This window comes from Monodon monoceros, unplaced genomic scaffold (assembly GCF_005190385.1).
Source record: "Monodon monoceros isolate NGI ecotype Baffin Bay Population unplaced genomic scaffold, NGI_Narwhal_1 Super_Scaffold_7, whole genome shotgun sequence".
In the NCBI taxonomy this organism is placed as follows: Eukaryota; Metazoa; Chordata; class Mammalia; order Artiodactyla; family Monodontidae; genus Monodon; species Monodon monoceros.
Window position 1 is genome coordinate 94,603,461 of NW_021703784.1, and position 19,140 is coordinate 94,622,600.

At 42.3% G+C, this 19,140-nt stretch overlaps 1 protein-coding gene and 1 non-coding gene across 11 annotated transcripts in view; one reads left to right on the forward strand and one right to left on the reverse strand.

Moving 5' to 3' along the window:
* Positions 1–19,140, reverse strand: part of CELF1 (CUGBP Elav-like family member 1) — a 71,675-nt gene that overhangs the window by 6,581 nt on the left and 45,954 nt on the right. For 4 of the 10 annotated variants that reach the window (XM_029206933.1, XM_029206926.1, XM_029206927.1 and 1 more), the window contains exons 2-12: positions 14,521–14,708; positions 12,713–12,795; positions 12,295–12,343; positions 10,293–10,427; positions 9,678–9,757; positions 9,193–9,354; positions 6,678–6,753; positions 5,116–5,244; positions 4,284–4,397; positions 3,360–3,545; positions 384–527 (exon numbers count right to left, since the gene is read on the reverse strand). In XM_029206933.1, coding sequence (XP_029062766.1) covers positions 384–527; positions 3,360–3,545; positions 4,284–4,397; positions 5,116–5,244; positions 6,678–6,753; positions 9,193–9,354; positions 9,678–9,757; positions 10,293–10,427; positions 12,295–12,343; positions 12,713–12,795; positions 14,521–14,698 — 1,336 coding nt within the window. In that variant the 5' untranslated portion in view covers positions 14,699–14,708. The remainder of the gene's footprint in view (positions 1–383; positions 528–3,359; positions 3,546–4,283; positions 4,398–5,115; positions 5,245–6,677; positions 6,754–9,192; positions 9,355–9,677; positions 9,758–10,292; positions 10,428–12,294; positions 12,344–12,712; positions 12,796–14,520; positions 14,709–19,140) is intronic. The other 6 variants (XM_029206931.1, XM_029206932.1, XM_029206929.1 and 3 more) reach the window with 3 other exon arrangements.
* On the forward strand, positions 2,529–2,634 carry LOC114887876. The gene has a single exon (XR_003791637.1). It is a non-coding gene; the product is annotated as a U6 spliceosomal RNA (small nuclear RNA).

Consider the following 19,140-nt stretch of genomic DNA (forward strand, 5'->3'; position numbering starts at 1 on the left):
TTAGTCTCAAATCCCAATTTTTCTCAGCAGGAACAAGAATTCTTGAAATTATATCACATGAAATAAATCAGGTTCCTAACAGCAGCAGTTGACATCTACACAGTACCTTAAAGTTTTTTTGGCCAAGCCATTTTCCATACATTATTTTTACCTCTGGAGTGACAGTGTGGGTACAAATCATCATTCCCACTACAGAAATGAAAACACTGAGGCTCAAAACGAGGCAATGTAACCTGCCAGAGGCTAAGTTAAACTACAAACTCAAACGCAGCTCTCCTGCTATCAGCCCCTTCTCCCCCTTTCTCTGCTCTCAGCCCCTCCTCCCCCTTTCTAACTGGTGAACGTGCTTAGCTCTCCCGACACCAGAAGAAACACCAACGTACCAAAGCACTTGCTCAGGTTTGTCTGCTTGTCTATGAAAACCTTGGCAGACACGACATTCCCAAAGGGCATGAACATCTGCAGCAGGTCCTGGTCTCCAAACTCCTGGGGCAGGTGGTAGATGAACAGATTGGCTCCTTCTGGACCTTCAAAATCCCCATTGATTGAACAGGTCAGTGGCAAGCACACTCATCCCCTGCACCGACTCTCATTTCCACCTGTGTCAGAACTCGCAGCATCCCAACCAACAGAAATTCACCCGGAGAACTAAACAGATTCTCTAAATGCAAGGCAGGGGGCTGAAGGGTGATCGCTGAAACAGGTTCCTGCCCTCTTTCCCGTTCACCATTCTCAATCTCTGTCTCATTGACAAAGGTCAGAATTTGACCTTGTGGGAGGATGGTGTGCTGGGACAGTAAGTAGGCAGATTTGCGTGTGGTGCAATAAAACCAGAGACTACAGGGTTGTAGAGGAACAACAGAAAAGGAGGTAGAGATTATAAATAAAACAGGTTTCAAAATTGTGCCTAGAAACAATAGGGACAGCAAAGAGATTGGTAACTGCCAGAGGCAGGTGGGGCAGGGACCTACTATAAAGAGACATGAGGGAGTTTCTAGGGGGTGACAGAAATGTTCTACATCTGTGGCAGCAGTTACGTGACTACGTGTGTTCGTCAGAGCTCACAGAGCTATATTCCCAAAAGGGTGAATTTTACCATATGTAAATTGTGCCTCTGTAAAAACATATTTTTAAAATGCGCCTATGATAAACAACTAAGCTCAAAACTAGAATATGCTTTCCTCTTCAACCATTTACACTCAGTGATTTCCTGGCCAAAGAAGAGGTGTTTTTTTTAAAAAATTTTTATTGGAGTATAGTTGATTTACAATGTTGTGTTAGTTTCTGCTGTACAGCAAAGTGAATCAGTTATATATATATACACACACATATATCTGCTCTTTTTTAGATTCTTTTCCCATTAGGTCATTACAGAGTACTGAGTAGAGTTCCCTGTGCTGTACAGTAGGTTCTTATTAGTTATCAATTTTATATATAGTATGTATATGTCAATCACAATCTCCCAAATTATCCCTCCCCACCCCCTTTCCCCCTGGTAACCATAAAGTTTGTTTTCTACATCTATGACTCTTTGTTTTGTAAATAAGTTCATTTGTACCATTTTTTTAGATTCCACATATAAGTGATATCATATGATACTTGTCTTTCTCTGCCTCACTTACTTCACTTAGTATGATAATCTCTAGGTCCATCCATGTTGCTACAAATGGCATTATTTCATTTTTTATGGCTGAGTAATATCCCACTGTATATATGTAGCACATCTTCAAAACAGAGTTTGATTACAATCGCAGTCCAGCCAGTCTCCAGCCACCCTGGCCTCCCTGCTGTTGTCAAACACATACAGAACACTGCTGCCTCAGGGTCTCTGCACTTGCTGTTCCTCTGCCCCATTACTCTTCTTCCTCTAGATATATGCATGGCTTCCTTCCTTCCTTCAGGTCTTTACTTAAACATCAACTTGGAGAGACCTCCTTCTCTCTATAAAATGCTATCTTTCTGGCACTCTCTATTCCTCATTCCTGCTCATCATTCTTCAGAGCACCATTTGGAACACCTCATGCTTCTGTTTACTGTCTATCTCCAGAGTTCCATCAGTTCCCCCACTACCACATCCTAGGGCACATAAATGTCCAATTCAGAGCCGGTAAGGATGCACTGCACCAAGGCTCCTTGCTGCTAAAGCAAGAGAGGATACTTGTCTATTTCCTACATTAGTGCTTAAATCTTGCCAGCTCCTGGTTAAGAAAACCCAGTCATATATGAGCACAGAGATGTTGGCAGCACCTTCTATTCATACAAACCACTTTCAGGCCTCTTTCTGCTTAAAAAGCCTCTCCTGAATTAATACCATTTATGTCAAAGCACATACTTCCCACTCCATCAACCCCTGGGCCATAACTCTTCCTGTCTCATCACCCTTCAGTTTGTCCTCAATTAGGAAAAGCATAGATCAGAAAGTGAGGAAAATGCCAAACGACAGAGCTATAAGGGACACCTAGACAGAAGATAACCTCTGACAGATTTATAATCCACAGAGAAGACTTCCTAACAAAAACAGACTGCCAGTGCTGCTTCGGCAATACATATACTAAAACTGGAATGATAAAGAGAAGATTAGCGTGCCCCCTGGGCAAGGATGGGACGCAAATTCATGAAGTGTTCCATATTTTTGTGAAGTAAGCCGGAAAGAGAAAAACAAATATCGTGTATCAACACATATATGTGGAATCTAGAAAAATGGTACAGATGAACCTATTTGCAAAGCAGAAATAGAGACAAAATGTAGAGAACAAATGTGAGGACACGGTGGGGAGGGGCGGGGCGGGGGTGTGGCATGAAATGGGAGATTCGGATTGACATATGTACGCTGCTTGGTATGAAACAAGATAACTAGTGAGGACCTGCTGTACAGCACAGGGAACTCTACTTGGTGCTCTGTGGTGACCTGGATGGGAGGGAAATCCACAAGGGAGGGGATATGTGTTTACATATGGCTGGTTCACTTTGCTGTGCAGCAGGAGCTAGCACAGCATTGTAAAGCAACTATATCCCAGTAAAAAACAAAAACAAACACAAAAAACAGACTGCAGACTGCCAAATGGTGTCAGACACAATAAAGCCAATATGTTTCTTCATCTAAAAACTGCAGCCCCATCTCAGGAGAGAACACAGAGGTTCTGACCTGAGCCACATCCAGAAAGCAGATCACAGTTTCTCAGTCTACCCTTGACACTGCCAAAGAGAAGTGTTTAAAAAAAAAAAAAAGAAAAAAAAAAAAAGAGAGAAGTGTTGGCCTGACCACCTACATGGCTCTCCGGGGCTTTGCCTTGCTTTTCAGTGCTGGTCAGATGGAGCACCCACCCCTGTCCCTGACTTCAGTTTCCCTTGGCACTCACCTTCCTTCTGGCTTCCAGCAGCACCAATACTCTGCTGTGTCAACAAGTTCTGGTTGTACAGAGTGGGGAGCGCCGCTGCAGCATATTGCTGGATCCCCGAGTAGGCCTGCGTGAGGGCCTCCATGGTGCTCCCAGTGCCATTAGAAAGGCCACTGCTGCCCAGCCCACCATTTAAAGCAGCCATCCCTTGGTTGGGGGTGAGGGTGGGGGGAAGAGCAGGATTAACAGATTGGAAAGGCTCAAGCGATGCCAAAGACAAACTCCAAAGTACGCCCTTTCATCTCCTTAGCTTCTCCCTGAGGAGGAATATTCCTCTGACTGGTCAGATTTTAGGACACTCACCAGGCCTTGTGGCTAATGGGGACATTTAAAAATGCCACACCCAGGCGCGGCTCTCCCCATTATCTTCTTCCAACCTGTGCGAGAAGTGATACCACTTATACGGCTTGCCCCAGTTTTTTCTTTGGCTTTGCTGCCATTTTCTCACAAAGAGCTGGAATGTGGTAAAATAAGAGTCCCAGGACTGGGGACTAAAAGGGATACATATAGTCTATGACAAGATGTGGGCAAATCCTATCATCAAAATAGCTGCTAACATTTATTGAGCATGTACTAGTTGCCAGACACAGTACTAAGTAATGTGCTCAGCACTTTACCTATGTTCTCATTTAACTTAATAACCCTCAAAGTATTCTACTCCCACTTCATAGATGAGAAAATGATCTTAGAAAGGTGGTCTTAAGTTACAGGTAGTTAAGGGGCAGAGATGGGATTTAACTCAGGTCTGACTCAAACTCCCATGATCATTTCTAACTTCACTGGGCCACCCCAATCATTCATTCTAACGGCACCCCTACCAGAGTTGTTTAAAATGCGCTATCTGCACAAAGAATGGCTCGATGACATTCAGGGACTGGCCCTCACCTGCCAAAGAGCTGACGTTGAGGCCTGCTGTTGCTCCAGCTAGTGTCTGTAGGGCTCCAAGGGAGGCGATGGGATTGACAGAGCTGCTGCTGCTGGAGCTGGGTGAGGACCCTGCTGTCAGACATCCATGAGTTAAACTCAGACCAATACTTACCTTCTCAGGTCAACAGGAACCAAAGCACAAGTTATGTTACTCAAGTATCCCCTTTATAAAGAGGTTTTTCAGTTACTGACCCCCCCGCTATTGATTTTGATAACTGTCCCTGCAGGACATAGAGGCAAGTGATGATTACAACCAACTAAAAACTATGAGAGTTCTCTCAAGTCAGAAGATGACATTTGAGGGCTTCCCTGGTGGTGCAGCGGTTAAGAATCCACCTGTCAATTCAGGGGACATGGGTTTGAGCCCTGGTCTGGGAAGATCCCACATGCCGTGGAGCAACTAAGCCCGTGAGCCACAACTACTGAGCCTGTGCTCTAGAGCCCACGAGCCACAACTACTGAGCCCGTGTGCCACAACTACTGAAGCCTGTGCACCTGGAGCCCGTGCTCCACAACAAGAGAAGCCACCTTAATGAGAGGCCTGTGCACCGCAATGAAGAGTAGCCCCCGCTCACCGCAACTAGAGAAAGCTGGAGTGCAGCAACAAAGACCCAACACAGCCAAAAATAAATAAATAAATTTAAAAAAAGAATGACATTTGAAAATTTACTGTTCATGATCTGACCCCTTTGGAAATGGGTGTTAACTACTCTCCAGAATGACATACTCCTCTCTTGGGATTCTGCCCAAGGCACACAAGGGCACAGTGGCCCCTATTATACATGCTTACCTGAACTGGTGAGTACGCTGAGGGGACTGCTGGATGTAGTGAGAGCATTGGTACCACTTGGTGTGTTCTGAGCTGCACTAGCTGCAGCAGCCAGGGCAGCCAAATTCTGTAACTGCATTGCATTTAACCCTGCAACATCCAAAGCAAGAGATCAGCCAACAGGTACGGGTGCCTCATATCCACTCCAGCAATGACCGTGCACACTGGCAGAAGGCTGGTCCCAAAGAGGAACTGTTCTAGATACAGGCAATACTACAGAGCTCCAAAAGATTCAGGTCTCACTCAACTCATTCAGAAACTGAACATTTCCTCAGATAACAGATGTCTAATCCAATACCATGCCAGCCCAAATGGATGGGCAATTAGGAAACCAGAAAAGAGGGGTGGATTCTGTGTTCTACCATGGAGCCCGGTATCTAAGAGAGCAATGCCAAACCCTGTGGAAGAGAACGAGTCTGCATCTGAACCCCTCACTCACACTTTACAGGGGATCTGTTCTCTGCAATGGAGGTGAAAACACAGAAAATGTAGTAGAGATCTAGAAGGCAATGGAGGAGATGACAGGGGGATACACGTGAAAACAGCAATAGTAGAGAGAACAAAGAAAAAACCACCACCTGAATAGTAGATTAATTATCAGAAAAAGAAGAAAGAAAAAACACTGAGGAAAAGACTTCCAAGTAGAACCTAGGCAACACAGGTATAAGCAGAGCAAGAAATCTGAACTGCACTGACAATGTGTGGCAAACTTTTTACTAGATAATGGAAAGGCAGATGGGTGAGGGTGGAGAATTAATGAGAATAAAAAGGCTACAACACAGATTTACAATCTAGCAACTTTTTGAAAACACAGCAAACTTTAAGTCCCTGGGACAAAAATGAACCACTGCAGTTTTCCTAAGATCATCCCTTCCTCAGAGGCACCTGCCTAGCCCTATCTCGCTGCAACAGGGCAGAGGCAGGCAGCTCTGGAATGGTCCCCTCCCTGCTTCCTTAACTTTCCTGACAGCCCCTGCCTCAGGGTTTGTCTGTGGAGCCTCCTTTTGTTATAAACTCAGGTATTTGGTAATTAAGTTTTCTATGCATGTTAACACCAAAAAAGGTAATTCACCTAAGAAATAACATGTGTAAGACAGTAACTGCCTGGGTTCTAGCAGCTTCACGGAAAGCCATGCACATAGAAGCCATCTTAGACTTTTCCTCAGAGTCACTGAAAAAGGCCCTTTATTGTGGAAATAAAGAATTCCTGCAATTTTCTCCGTATCAAAGTAGCTGCAGATAGTCTGCAGACGCTAGCAGCTCTTTTCCATCTTCCTCCTCAATAGAGACTTAGGGGGTAGGGAGCAGCAGACAACTGCAGAGCAGTATGGTATCAACAGCTAAAAGAGCCACCTTCTACAGACAAGGGAGTTGAATCCTAGGAGGTTCATCTTATGTCAGGTTTATGTAATGAGTGGGAAAAAAATTTTTTTCTGCACAAATGGTATAAAACCCTCAGACTGTTGTCAGCCGGGTCTGCTGGCTTGGCTGCTGCTGCTCCTCCGTAGCAGTGAAACACTTACCTCCCATTGGGTGGAGGCTGCTCAGGGTGTTGAGGTTCCCAGAGGAGGCAGTCTGCTGAAGGAGCTGCAAATAAAGCTAGACATTACACCAAAAACAGAACAAGAGTGAGAGTGAGGGCTGGTTCTGCATCTGGGGTAACTCTACAGCACAGCAAAGCGAGAGTGCAGAGGCCCCCAGAGAAGAAAGTTGAAGACAAGAACCCAAGCCAACACAACAAAAACATAAGGCTTATGACAGCACAGGACAACACAACACAGCTAAAGCCCTGGCCCAGAAGACAGTTGTGTTTGTTGAGTACAAAGCCAAGCTCGAGTCCCTGGCAACAGAACGCAGCACAGCAGAGGACAGAGGTAGAGGAGAGAACTAAACTCAACTCAAGCAGCCATGTAGTCCACTTAGAGGAGTGTCTGCATATTAGTGACCGCCATTTCTAGTTCCTCTCCCAAATTCTCCTTTGTTAGGTCCACACATCTTATTTTGTAACTTGTTCCCACCTGGAGACCTAATTTCTGCTTCACGCAACTATTTAAAATACCAAACCTGACCATTTCAGAGTATTTCTTGGAGTCATCCTTTACCGGCCACAATGAACCTGTGACTAGATCAATCTTGTCATAACTAGAATGCTACACATTCATCTAGCCCCATGCATCTCACTGTTGCAGATGACCAAGTGATTGCTGGATCAGTCCATATCCGTTCAGCGTACATTCTCTTTCAATGGTTGTTCCATAACAAATAAAACAAGAGGACCTGTCCATGAGCTTATGACCTCCATGACCTTACTCTGTACCTTAGGAAACTGCAACCCTCATCTAACCAACCTGCTGAAACCTTTTGTTCCATCCAAACCCAATCACTGTTCCTTATGAGCAGATGGTATTCTGGTTTCTGGATTCTTTATTCAATCTGTTATTCATTCCCATAAACATCTGACCTGGTTCCTCTGTCATCAGGAATCTCTCTATTCCACAAGTGTTTCAGCAAGTCCACAAACCTCCAGAGGCAGAATGAAAAAGTGTCCATACACAGAATATTTACCAGCTTCTGAAAGGGGTCTGCTACCTCAAAGATTAAGAACTACTTGCTCTAGTTCTAAGTCCACATATTCCAGTACCTCATAATTAATGATGATGTACTATCACTTTCACAGTCCATTAGCACTCACATGTCTTCACTTCTGTCTTCTTAAATACTTTGGGCAACGAGCTCAGTCCCAACTGGTGGACTGTGCATACTGTACTTGGCACTTCACTTCCTCCCTAAATGAGAAGAGCTCTTAGGGCAGGGATCGTGTCTAACTGAAATGAAGAGACCACAGCTCTGAACACACACCATCACGTGCTTGCTAGATGTGGCAATGACAACAAAATGGGGAGTCTTCCCTAAAAGAAGGCTCCAAAACTCTCCAAAAGCAAATGCACATCATGGAGATAATTTTCAAGGCATTATCATTTTGGCAGAAGACCTAAAATCTCTCTGAATTTTCTCAACTTACAAGCAATGTTCTAGCACCGAGAAACAATTTAATTTGTAGGAATATAACAACCATCTATACTTTTTGACTTTACAGAATTACTAGTGAGGGTAAACTGGGATTTCTTCTAACATTTTAAAAACATGGAAACCAGAGGGCATCAAATTAGCCAAAACCTAGTACTGGGGGACAGAAAACATTGCCTTTCTTCTGTATCCATATAAAAGAATATTTTAAAGGATGAGGAGTGAATGACTATATTTCTATGTGTATATTTCTAACTATCCATACTAATCTAGTAGTTTCACCATTTATTTTCCTTCCTTGGTAACTTCACAGATGACTTGTTCTTTCTGATTCAAAGATGAGACAGTTTTAAGTGTCTTGTGCTATCTGCAATTCTTTTAAGGGTTAAAGCAGTGATAATCCCCCGTAATATACATTGCAGATCTAATAAATCTAACCAATTGGAGCCTGCCCGTCTTCTGGATTCGATGACTCAAACACAACAAGAGAGAAATCAAAGGAAACCTATTTACTATTTAGTGAACTCAAATATACACCTGTAATACTCATTTAATAATGTCCATGTTAATCTCTTGATCTCTCAGTCAGCGGAAACATTTACTATCATACTCTACAGGGAAGACTTAGTAAGGATTTTAAGGATGCCCTCTACAATCTACCAGAAAGAGATACGGAGAAAGAATATTTGGTAGCTAAGATTTCCTCAGGAATTTTTTTTCTTGGGGGCAGGGACATATGAGATGTTCCTAAATTTTTTTATTAGAAAATTAGGATTTCACTGTAATTTGAGCAGAAGCTCAAGATATAACCAAAGATGTGCGATGAGAGAGAGAGAGTGTGCGTGCACACAAGACTAACGTGACAAAGAACATTTCATTGCCTGAATTTTTATGTAAAATTTTGATATGCTAAAAGTTGTGACTGCCATTATGTATGTTAGCTAGGGACAGCAGCAGAAGAAACAGCTGGGAGCTTGCACAGCCTGCAGAAAGCAAACCACGAAGACTCACTGCTAAATACTGGGGTCCAAGAGTATTTAGACCAGCAAGGTTTCCCCACACAGATGCTGCGCTGATCTGCTGCATCTGCTGCTGGAGCTGCTGGGCCATTCTCTTCTGCTCTTTGTCCTTCTGTGTATCAGCAAATTTTACCACCATGGGGGAAGAGCAGCCCTGTGAAAACACCAAAATCAAAGGGTCAAAATCCTCATTCTGGGTGAAGGGAAAAATCCTCCTTTCTAGTGACGCACAGGCCGCATTCTAAATTCATTCACTGTCAAATGATTCTCTTCCTGACAGACACAAGTGGCAAGACATAATTCAGTTTAGTTCCAATATGCTAATTTTAAAGAAAGCACCAGTTTTTAATTTAAAGATGTCTGGCCTTCTTAACTTTTAGGGCAATCAAATGCTATACATGCTACTGGGCTTCGACTGTCAATTGTCCTACTGCTCTCAGTCCAAGGAACTTCCCCCTTTCATTCATCTGCCCCTACCTCCATGGTCTGTGCTTGGTGCATTGCCTTGATAGCTGTCTGTGCCATGGCTCTTGTTGTGAAGGTCACAAACGCACAACCTGGTAAGAGAAGAATCAATAACTCATCCATTCATTTGTTTAATTATTTATCTGACTTACACTTACTGAGCACCTACTGTGTGCCCCCAAGTACCACGCTAGCAATACAGACATGGTTCCTGCCTTCAGGGGTTCATAATCCAGTGGAGAATACAGATATGTTATGACAGAGTAATACGTGCTTTAATGAGAAACCAGGGATGCACACAGGGGAAAAAGTGCTTGAGGGATAAAGGAGGAATCACATTCTCTAGCTTCTCTTGTGAGAGAAGTGTTTCCGTTTTGGCATGGAGAACCTCTCCAAGGACTGAAGCAGAGAATTTTAATACATGACACTTAAGTGCAGAATGTAGACTCGAGGGAATTGGGATCCACTGATAGTTGTTGTGACGGGACCTAAATATACAACACCAAACCCAACCCTCTCCATCATGACAGTGCCATGTTGGCTAGAGATCACTGGTTTCCACTGATCCAATTAAAAAGAGACTCCAAATTTAAGATGAGTACTTTTAAAGGCTAAAAATGTACCCACCTCGGCTCAGGCCATCAGGTCCCCTCAATATCCGGCATTCTTCAATCTGTCCGAATGAAGAGAACATGACTCGGATGTCATTTTCAGTGCACTTCTTGGATATCATACCAATAAACAGCTTCCTGTCTTCCACTGCTAAGACAGTAAAAAACAAAAGGCTTGAACATTACTACTACAAGAGGTAGTGCAGCACAGAGCTCTGTGCCTTTATACCAGATTTCACCGATTTTAAGATACACATTTTTTCCCCCACAATTTAGCACCTACTCTTACAATCAATGGTATCTTAAGATTATAATTGGAACCATTTAGACGAAATATAGTAGCTTCATGATCTTGTGAAAGTTACTTAACCATTCTGTACCTGTTTCCTCATGTGATTAATAGAGATAACTGAGTTTACCTCAAAGGTAGCTGTAAGTATTAAATGCCAAGTACTCAGCATCTTGCCTAGCACTTAGCAAAGTTTGCTCTCATTACCAATACTATTGTACCAAAGAAGGACGAGGTTTCATACTTAATTGATATGACAAGAGAAACAGAACACACATCTCAGTGAATGTAACTGTCCACTTTCATTTTCTGGTTATTCTCTTGAGGACTAAGTTTTCCTTCCTAATTTGTTCAGTTCCCCATTTCACTTCAGTTCAAAAGAAATTACGTTGATCAAAGGCATTCCAGTTCACTCTAAAATGTTCTTGTAATATTTCCCTGTCAACTCTATCTGACTTATTTGCCATACTTATTTTAAAGAAAAGGACAGACAATTTAGATGACAGATTATTTACAGCACTGATTCACTACCTTGCACCATAAACAAAAATTAACTCAAAATGCATTAATTCTGAGTAAGTAATGGATTAACTGAATGCAAGACCTGAAACCATAAGCCTTGGTAAGCTCCTTCGCATGGGTCTTGGCGATGATTTTTTTGGATTTGACACCAAAAGCAAAGGCAACAAAAGCAAAAAATAAACAAGCAGGGCTATATCAAACTAAAAACCTTGTGTACAGCAAAAAAAACCCCAAAAATCGTCAACAACAAAAAAAGGCAACCTACTGAATAGGAGAAAGTATTTGCAAATCATGTGTCTGATAAGGAGTTAATATCTAAAATGTATAAAGAACTTGAAGAACTCAACAGTGAAAGAAAAACAACTTGATTAAAAAATGAGCAGTGGGGGCTTCCCTGGTGGCGCAGTGGTTGAGAGTCCGCCTGCTGATGCAGGGGACACGGGTTCGTGCCCCGGTCCGGGAAGATCCCACATGCCGCAGAGCGGCTGGGCCCGTGAGCCATGGCCGCTGAGCCTGCGCGTCAGGAGCCTGTGCTCCGCAACGGGAGAGGCCACAGCGCTGAGAGGCCCACGTACCGCAAAAAAAATAAAATAAATAAACTTATTTATTTATTCATTTATTTTTGGTTGTGTTGGGTCTTCGTTGCTGCGCGTGGGCTTTCTCTAGTTGCGGCGAGCGGGGGCTACTCTTCATTGTGGTGCGCGGGCTTCTCATTGCGGTGGCTTCTCTTGTTGAGGAGCACGGGCTCCAGGTACGTGGGCTTTAGTAGTTGTGGCTCGAGGGCTCTAGAGTACAGGCTCAGTAGTTGTGGCACACGGGCTTCACTGCGCTGTGGCATGTGGGATCTTCCCGGACCAGGGCTCGAACCCGTGTCCCCTGCATTAGCAGGCGGATTCTTAACCACTGCGCCACCAGGGAAGCCCTGTACTGGATGTTTAAAAGTTGCTAAGGAAGTAGATCTTAAAAGTTCTCATCACAAGAAAAAAAATTTTTTGTAACTATTTATGGTGACAGATGTTAACTAGACTTACTGTAGTGTCATTTTGCAATATATACAAATATTGAACCATTATTTTGTACAACTGAAACTACCATGTCAATTATATCTCAAAAGATTAATTACAGCACAATAAAATCCAAATGCCATGAGAAGAGCAAATACACAAGAAGAAACCTTATACGGGGAGGGCTTTATATACTTGCTTACCATTGTTCTTCTCACTGTCGGCAGGTTTCATCTGTATAGGATGATGCATCTAAAAAGGAAAACACATGAATATTACTATTGAACACACCAAAGGAATTCAGAAACATAAATGAAGACTCTACAGGAAATACCAAAACTGACCTTAAGAGTTGTCTCTGAACTCTCGCCTGCCTCATTATTTCCCCTCCACAAAATATCAAAATAGAATGTGAGTCAACAAGTCAAAATTCTCTTGGTTGAAAGAGAATTACTTTCAGCCTATCTTCTTTGAAACATTCCCTTTATGTCCTCCTTTACATCAATTCCTGTGGCAGTCACCCTTTTCCCCAAATGGTTTTTAGTGTGTGCCTGAAATGTATAAGTATGTTCCATATGTCAAAACCACCACAGTTCCACTTACTAGTAGGAGCTTTCTTACCCCTGGGAGGACCTTCATGTTGTGAAGAGCATTCTGAGCTTCTAATGCAGCTTTTCGGGTGTAAAATGTAACAAAACAGCACCCTGCAATAAACAACACTTCAGGAAATCAAACCAGTCCTTCGAAAGCAGATAATTCCTAGAGCACTCCCTCCTCCAGGTATATATTGAAAATTAAAAGAGAGGGCTGGGTTTATTAAAATTGGGGTGGGGGTGGGGTGGAGGGAGGGAGATGGAGAAAACCTAGCAGAGGGCAGGGAAGATTTTCTATCATTTTCTTCATTACTATAGTCTCCTGGTTTTATTAAAATTCTTCTTTAACTGCTCTTATAACTTCGTTGGGAAAGGCCACAGCACCATGCCATTCAACCTGCCCTTCTTGCAGCACCAGGTAGTGTGCTGGGCAAGAAGACTGAGCTACAAACCAGACAGACAGAGGACTTGCACTCCTGCAGCCTGTAGTCTACAGATCTTTCTTTCTCAGAACAAGCTTTACACTGTAGCCAATTTCTACCATATGCCTCAAACATAATTATCATTTATTAAATTATAAAATGACTTAAGAGCAAGGACCTCAATATCTTTTTTTGGACTCTTGGTTTTCATCAAATATAATCACATGTCTAACAGCACATGGCACTTGACTGAGGAGATCTGGAGATTTTGTGCTCTGTATCTTTACTGGGGATCGGAGGGGGCAAGTATGTCTTGTCCATAGTCCATAGTCCCATAAGATATGGTATAGATTTCTTTCAAAATCACCCTGCAATTAAGATTTTAAATTACTGCATATTATATTGACAGTCATTTTCAGAAACTATAATACTTTATATTTTTGGTTAACTATGCCACAAAGAGAAAATAATTCTTCAGCTTCTAGGTCCTCTGCTATTAAGCTGGTTTCAAACATAAAATCATGCTTGCGTACATCTGCACCGTAGAACAGCTTTCACAGAAAATTACTCTGAAATAGGTCGTTTGGGAAAACAAGTGTATGTCTATGTGGTATGGGGCAAAGCTAACAGGCTATCTACTATCAGGCCTATAAAACTTCCACTCTGCTGGGTATTTCTGGAAGCAGCTTGCCTTTCTTCTCCTTTTCTTTCTTTCCTTTCCTTCTTTCCTTCTTTCTTTCTTTCTTTCATTTATTTGTGGTACGCGGGCCCCTCACTGTTGTGGCCTCTCCTGTGGCAGAGAACAGGCTCTGGACACGCAGGCTCAGCAGCTATGGCTCACAGGCCCAGCCGCTCCGCGGCATGTGGGATCTTCCCGGACCAGGGCACGAACCCGTGTCCCCTGCATCGGCAGGCGGACTCTCAACCACTGCACACCAGGGAAGCCCTCCTGTTCATTTTGTAGGCTATAACAGGTCACCTACAAACAAGTTGCTCCTAGTTGCTAAGCCATCCCAGAAGGCCTCTGTAACACTAACAGAAACCCACGGGTACCTGGACAGTCTTTCTCTTTCCACTTACTCTAGCCAAAATACTAAAGAAAACCTATGTGGTTGGTTTACTTCAACTTTATTTTTGTCATTCCACTCTCAAGATCAAATGAGACACTCACATGAGTCTGTCTCTAGAATTTACAGATCTCAAAAAGGACTGCCCAAGATCCAATTTACAAATTATCCTCATGATGTCACCTTAAGCTTTTACTTTTAAGCCATTAAACGTGTTTGGACTCGGAGGTATAGCTACAACAAAACGACAGGTTTTTTTCCCCCCCTATATGACCACAAGAGCATTCTGGCAATGAGAGAGAGCATGCACATGATTGAAAATACATATAAAAGTCAAAGCCCTTTACCTTTGCTCTGAGGAGGGTTTTGGCTCCTATCCCTTAGGACGTTGATTTCGTAGACAGCACCATACTGTTCAAACAGTTCCCTCAAGTCCTTCTCTGACCAGGTCCTTGGAACCTGGCCCACAAACATCTTGATAGCATCAAGATCCGGTTGGTCTGGGTGGTCCAGGGTGCCGTTCATTTTCTTTGAGCTGCGTAAAATAAAATAAAACTTCTATTATGTATTCATGTTGCTTCCTAGAGAATCTTCTTTTCCTTAAAGGTCTCAACTACTTCCTGATAAAGCAGGGGGAAAAAATTCTACTTCCTTTCACTACTTCCATTCAATTTACCAGAGTTCCCTGGTCCTCCCTCACTACGCCACCCCTTCCATTAGATTCCCAAACTAAAGTCACCATTCTGATTAGGACACCCTGGGCTTTAACTAAGGAATTGAGTGTCAGTCATTCCTTGTCTATCTAGAGAAGTCTCCGAAGAACTTAAGAAGTAAAGTTCCTAAAGCAAATTGTAATCATTTTTAAGCATAGCTAATAAAACTTTTAAAAATGTCCATAAAATCACAAAGAACTACTGCTTATGGATAAGATTCAGGATTCTCAATCTACACGATGATGGGTGAAAAGTTTTCTTTCAGTAGATGTTAGAGCAGAAGCACATGATTTCCAAGGCCTAAGCTAAGAACTGACTAGAATGTTAGCCTTTGGATGTTGCTGTCTCATGCATAATCCTGATGCTCTTGAGTGAGCCCCCAAATCAAAACAAAGCTTTGCCTCTTAAACTTTCACAAATGACTGTTATATAAACAAAAACAATGATGTCATCACTCTAGGGTTTTTTGTTTCTAAGTTATCCAATTTACTGCTATTTCTCCAAGATTTTATCAGTTAATTCCCTTACCAACTGTAACCATTATAATGTCCACAAACTCCTCCAATCCCATCACATCAAACCTGTAACACTCCTATTTAAATACCTTCATTCCTACCCCTGCCACTGCCAAGAACCATGGGGAACTCCTGCACTGTAAATGTTTCCACTCAAAATGAATCAAAGTCCTTCTCCTACCACCTTTCATGATCTTATTCTTAGCATGTATCCAAACCAATAACAACTTAAATTCCAAATAGCATGTTTAACTTTTGTTAGTGTTTGCTAAATCCAGACATCATATCATCATGTTCCAGTGTGCCATGTTCTAATATTCAATCCCAAATAAAACGCCACTTTTCTTTAAAGGAAAAACAATAGTTTTTTCACCACTGCTATCCTTTGAATAGTATTTGAAGATCCTTGAGAATGCTGAATCCAGTAGTTCAACCTCTGTTAAATTCCTAAATCTCTTGTAACTGAATACAGGGCTATTCTCATGTCACCTGTGCTGAATCTAGCACTAACTAAACATCAAAAGCTTTAAGACAAATGTCATACAGATCAACCCTTGCTGCTACGTCTGTGAAGGTTCCTCATACTCTTTCAGGTTAACTCGTCAATTTCATCAGGACTCAAATAGTACTAAATTTCCAACTTCACTGTAGTATTTAACACATTTTAGCATAATCCGGCTCTGTCTACCTCTCCCAAGACTGAGAGCTCCTTGAAGGCAGAAACTGTTTTATTTCCTATTCATTCTTATAGCCACACCTGGTATGGTGCCTGATTCAAAGTAATTACTCAGATGTGGGATGGGAAGAACTTCTTGTTCTCAACAATTCCCCCATTTAAGCAACTAACCTTGATAAAAATGAATGCTGTGCACAAAGAGGGCTCACAAATTGAAGAGCAGATATTATCTCCTATGATTGACTGTCACAAGATGAACCTACTGTTTTTTAAGTATTTTGGAATACATTGTTTTATTGGTTTTCCTTTATTAATTTAAAACCATGTATGGTAAGTTGTTGCACAAATATAATATGGCTGCTTCTAGAAGCTTAATCCCAACATTCTAACAGAAATCATTCTACCATGAATTTTTTTTAAAAAGTCTTATGACTAGTGAAAAAATGGGAGTCACTCCCTACAACCCATTCCCAACAACTTTAATTACCAGTTTTAGTATTTTATTAAAATGTCGCTAAGTTTAATCACATTTCTATTCTAGGGAGGGTTAACATAGAACCCAAATAAATGGTGCTTAGAACGTTTTGACTATAAAGGAAGCAGACAGTTATTTCTGAAAAGAGGCAGGAGTTTATTAGTTTGTATTACACTGGAGGCAACCGTGCTCAATTTGTCCCTTCCTTCTGTATTCGTGTGCTGTTTCTAAACTAAATGTATCACTGTTTAGTGCAAAAGCATAAACACAGTCAATATATGTGAATTGTGATTTACCCAAAAGTTCAGTGGAGACTCAGCATTCCAGACAAGTGCCTTTCCTTTCTCTCTTTACTCTCCAAATCCCTCTCCATTTCTTCATGTCCACCTACTCCATGAATCACCCTTTCCTGCCGTGTATACCAATTCAAAAGCCAGAAGAATCCCCCAAGGACCAGGGGCAATCTTCAAACTTAACCATTAGAAACATTTACAGCAATCACACTGCATAATTTTACATATGTTCAATCGAATATTAAAAAGATACGCAAAATGCAAGCTTACACCTCATTATTTTTTCTATGAAATTATCATATTGTATTTAACAAGCTTGGTGGCGGGAGAGACAGGACATGGTCCTTCACCAGTTTAAGACGCACTTCTAGGGCACAGCAAATGATCAGGCCAGGCTCAAGGTGCAGTGGACATCATGCAACTGGAGTTATGCACTGACTTATTTCTTCCTCCAATTAATACTGAGCTCTTATTTATACAGGCCAAGCACTGTGTTAGATGTGGTATATATCAGTGAATAAGGAAAACATGGGGTATTTCTTTGGAGCACATGAAGACACAGTTAGTGCCAATATCAGCGAGAGATAAAAAAGAGAAAAGCAACCACACGTGTACCTATGTATATGTAATAAGCAGTCACAAACTTTCTCATAAACTGTTATTGTGTCTGAAGAGATGAGCAACAATGCTCTTCCATTCTGAACCTTCCACACATACTTCCAGTAAGCATGTTGTCCTTAAAAGTAACCACTGCATAAAAGAGTCACCTGGGGACAAGACTCCCAGTGTGATATGCCAAGGATCCCACAACATCCGGGTATGGCGTTCAGTCTACGTTATCACTGGACACATTCTCAAATTTGTGCCTTACCTCCCTATTGATGGAGAGCTCCTCAGAGTCAGTGATCATAAATTACATACATTTATTATGTTCACTCAAGAACCAATGAATTCAGCAGCCCCTGGAGAAGTACCTATACTGTCCCTGTCATTCCTAAGGGACAAGTCTGTGGAAATTCTTATCTTCTGTGGAAGTACTGCCAGTACTTCAGTGAAGTATTAACCTGGGAGTAGGATGGAAGAGAGGAAAAGCATGGCCTGCAGCAGTGAGGGAAGAAGGGAGATGAGAAGGCAGCAAGTATTTTAGGGGAGAGGCATGACACCAACCCACTTCTTTTTATGTTTCTGACCCAGCAACTGGCGAATCATTAAGAATGAGAGATCAGGACCAGAGGCTGCCTTGTCTACCTGATTCTCGATGGAACATGCCATAGGAAAATGAAACAACCAATTTGGAAGAGACAGGGGAGAGAAAACAAAGAGCTTTATTTTCAAAGCACACTTCCATTCAAAACTCTTAAACCCTCTCTTCTCTTCCTCCTTTCAAAACTTCCCAGCACCAGGCCCAGCTCAGAGGGCAGAGTTAATGTTCTATCCCACTTCTTTCCCATTCCTTGGCCCCAGATGACTAGACCAGGAGGTGGATCTTAACCCAACAAGCTGATTCACTGGCTTGCTGGAAACCTAAGACTGTGGCCTATGCTTAAAACAGAAAGATAGGCCTGGCTAATCAAGATCCTCTATAGCTGCACTGAGCAAGACAATAGACACTAGCCACAGGTGACTATTTAAATTTAATTTTAAAAATCCAGTTTCTCGATTGCACTAGCCACATATGACCAGTGTCTACTGCATAGGACAGCAGAGACACAAGGTTTTTTTTTTTTCTTTTTTTTCTAGCCACATGGCTTGTGGGGATCTTAGTTCCCTGACCAGGGACTGAACCCGGGCCCTCGGCAGTGAAAGCCCAGAGTCCTAACCACTGGACCAGCAGGGAATTCCCAGAAGAATATTTTTAACATCACAGAAAGTTCTATTGCACAGGACTGCTCTACAGAATCTAGAATGGGTTAACAGAAACAGGCAGTCAGTGGTGAAGTTGGAAGAGGAAAAGCTGCAACTGGGGACAGCACGAGTTAAGCTGACAAGATGAAAGGGCAGTGGCAAGAGATAATAGGAGTCATGCTACAATATAGATGAAGCTTGAAAACATTATGCTAAGTGAAAGAAGCCAATCACAAAAGGCTACATATTGTGTGATTCTATTTATGTGAAATGAATAGGCAAATCTATAGACACAGAAAGTAGGTTAGTGGTTGCCTAGGAATGGGGATTAGGGGTAGGGAGAAAGGGAGGGAATGATTACTCATGGGTACAGGGTTTCTTTTGTGGGATGAAAATGCTCTGGGGGGGGGGGGGCGTGTCAAGACAGCCTGGAAGGGCAATGGCAAAGCC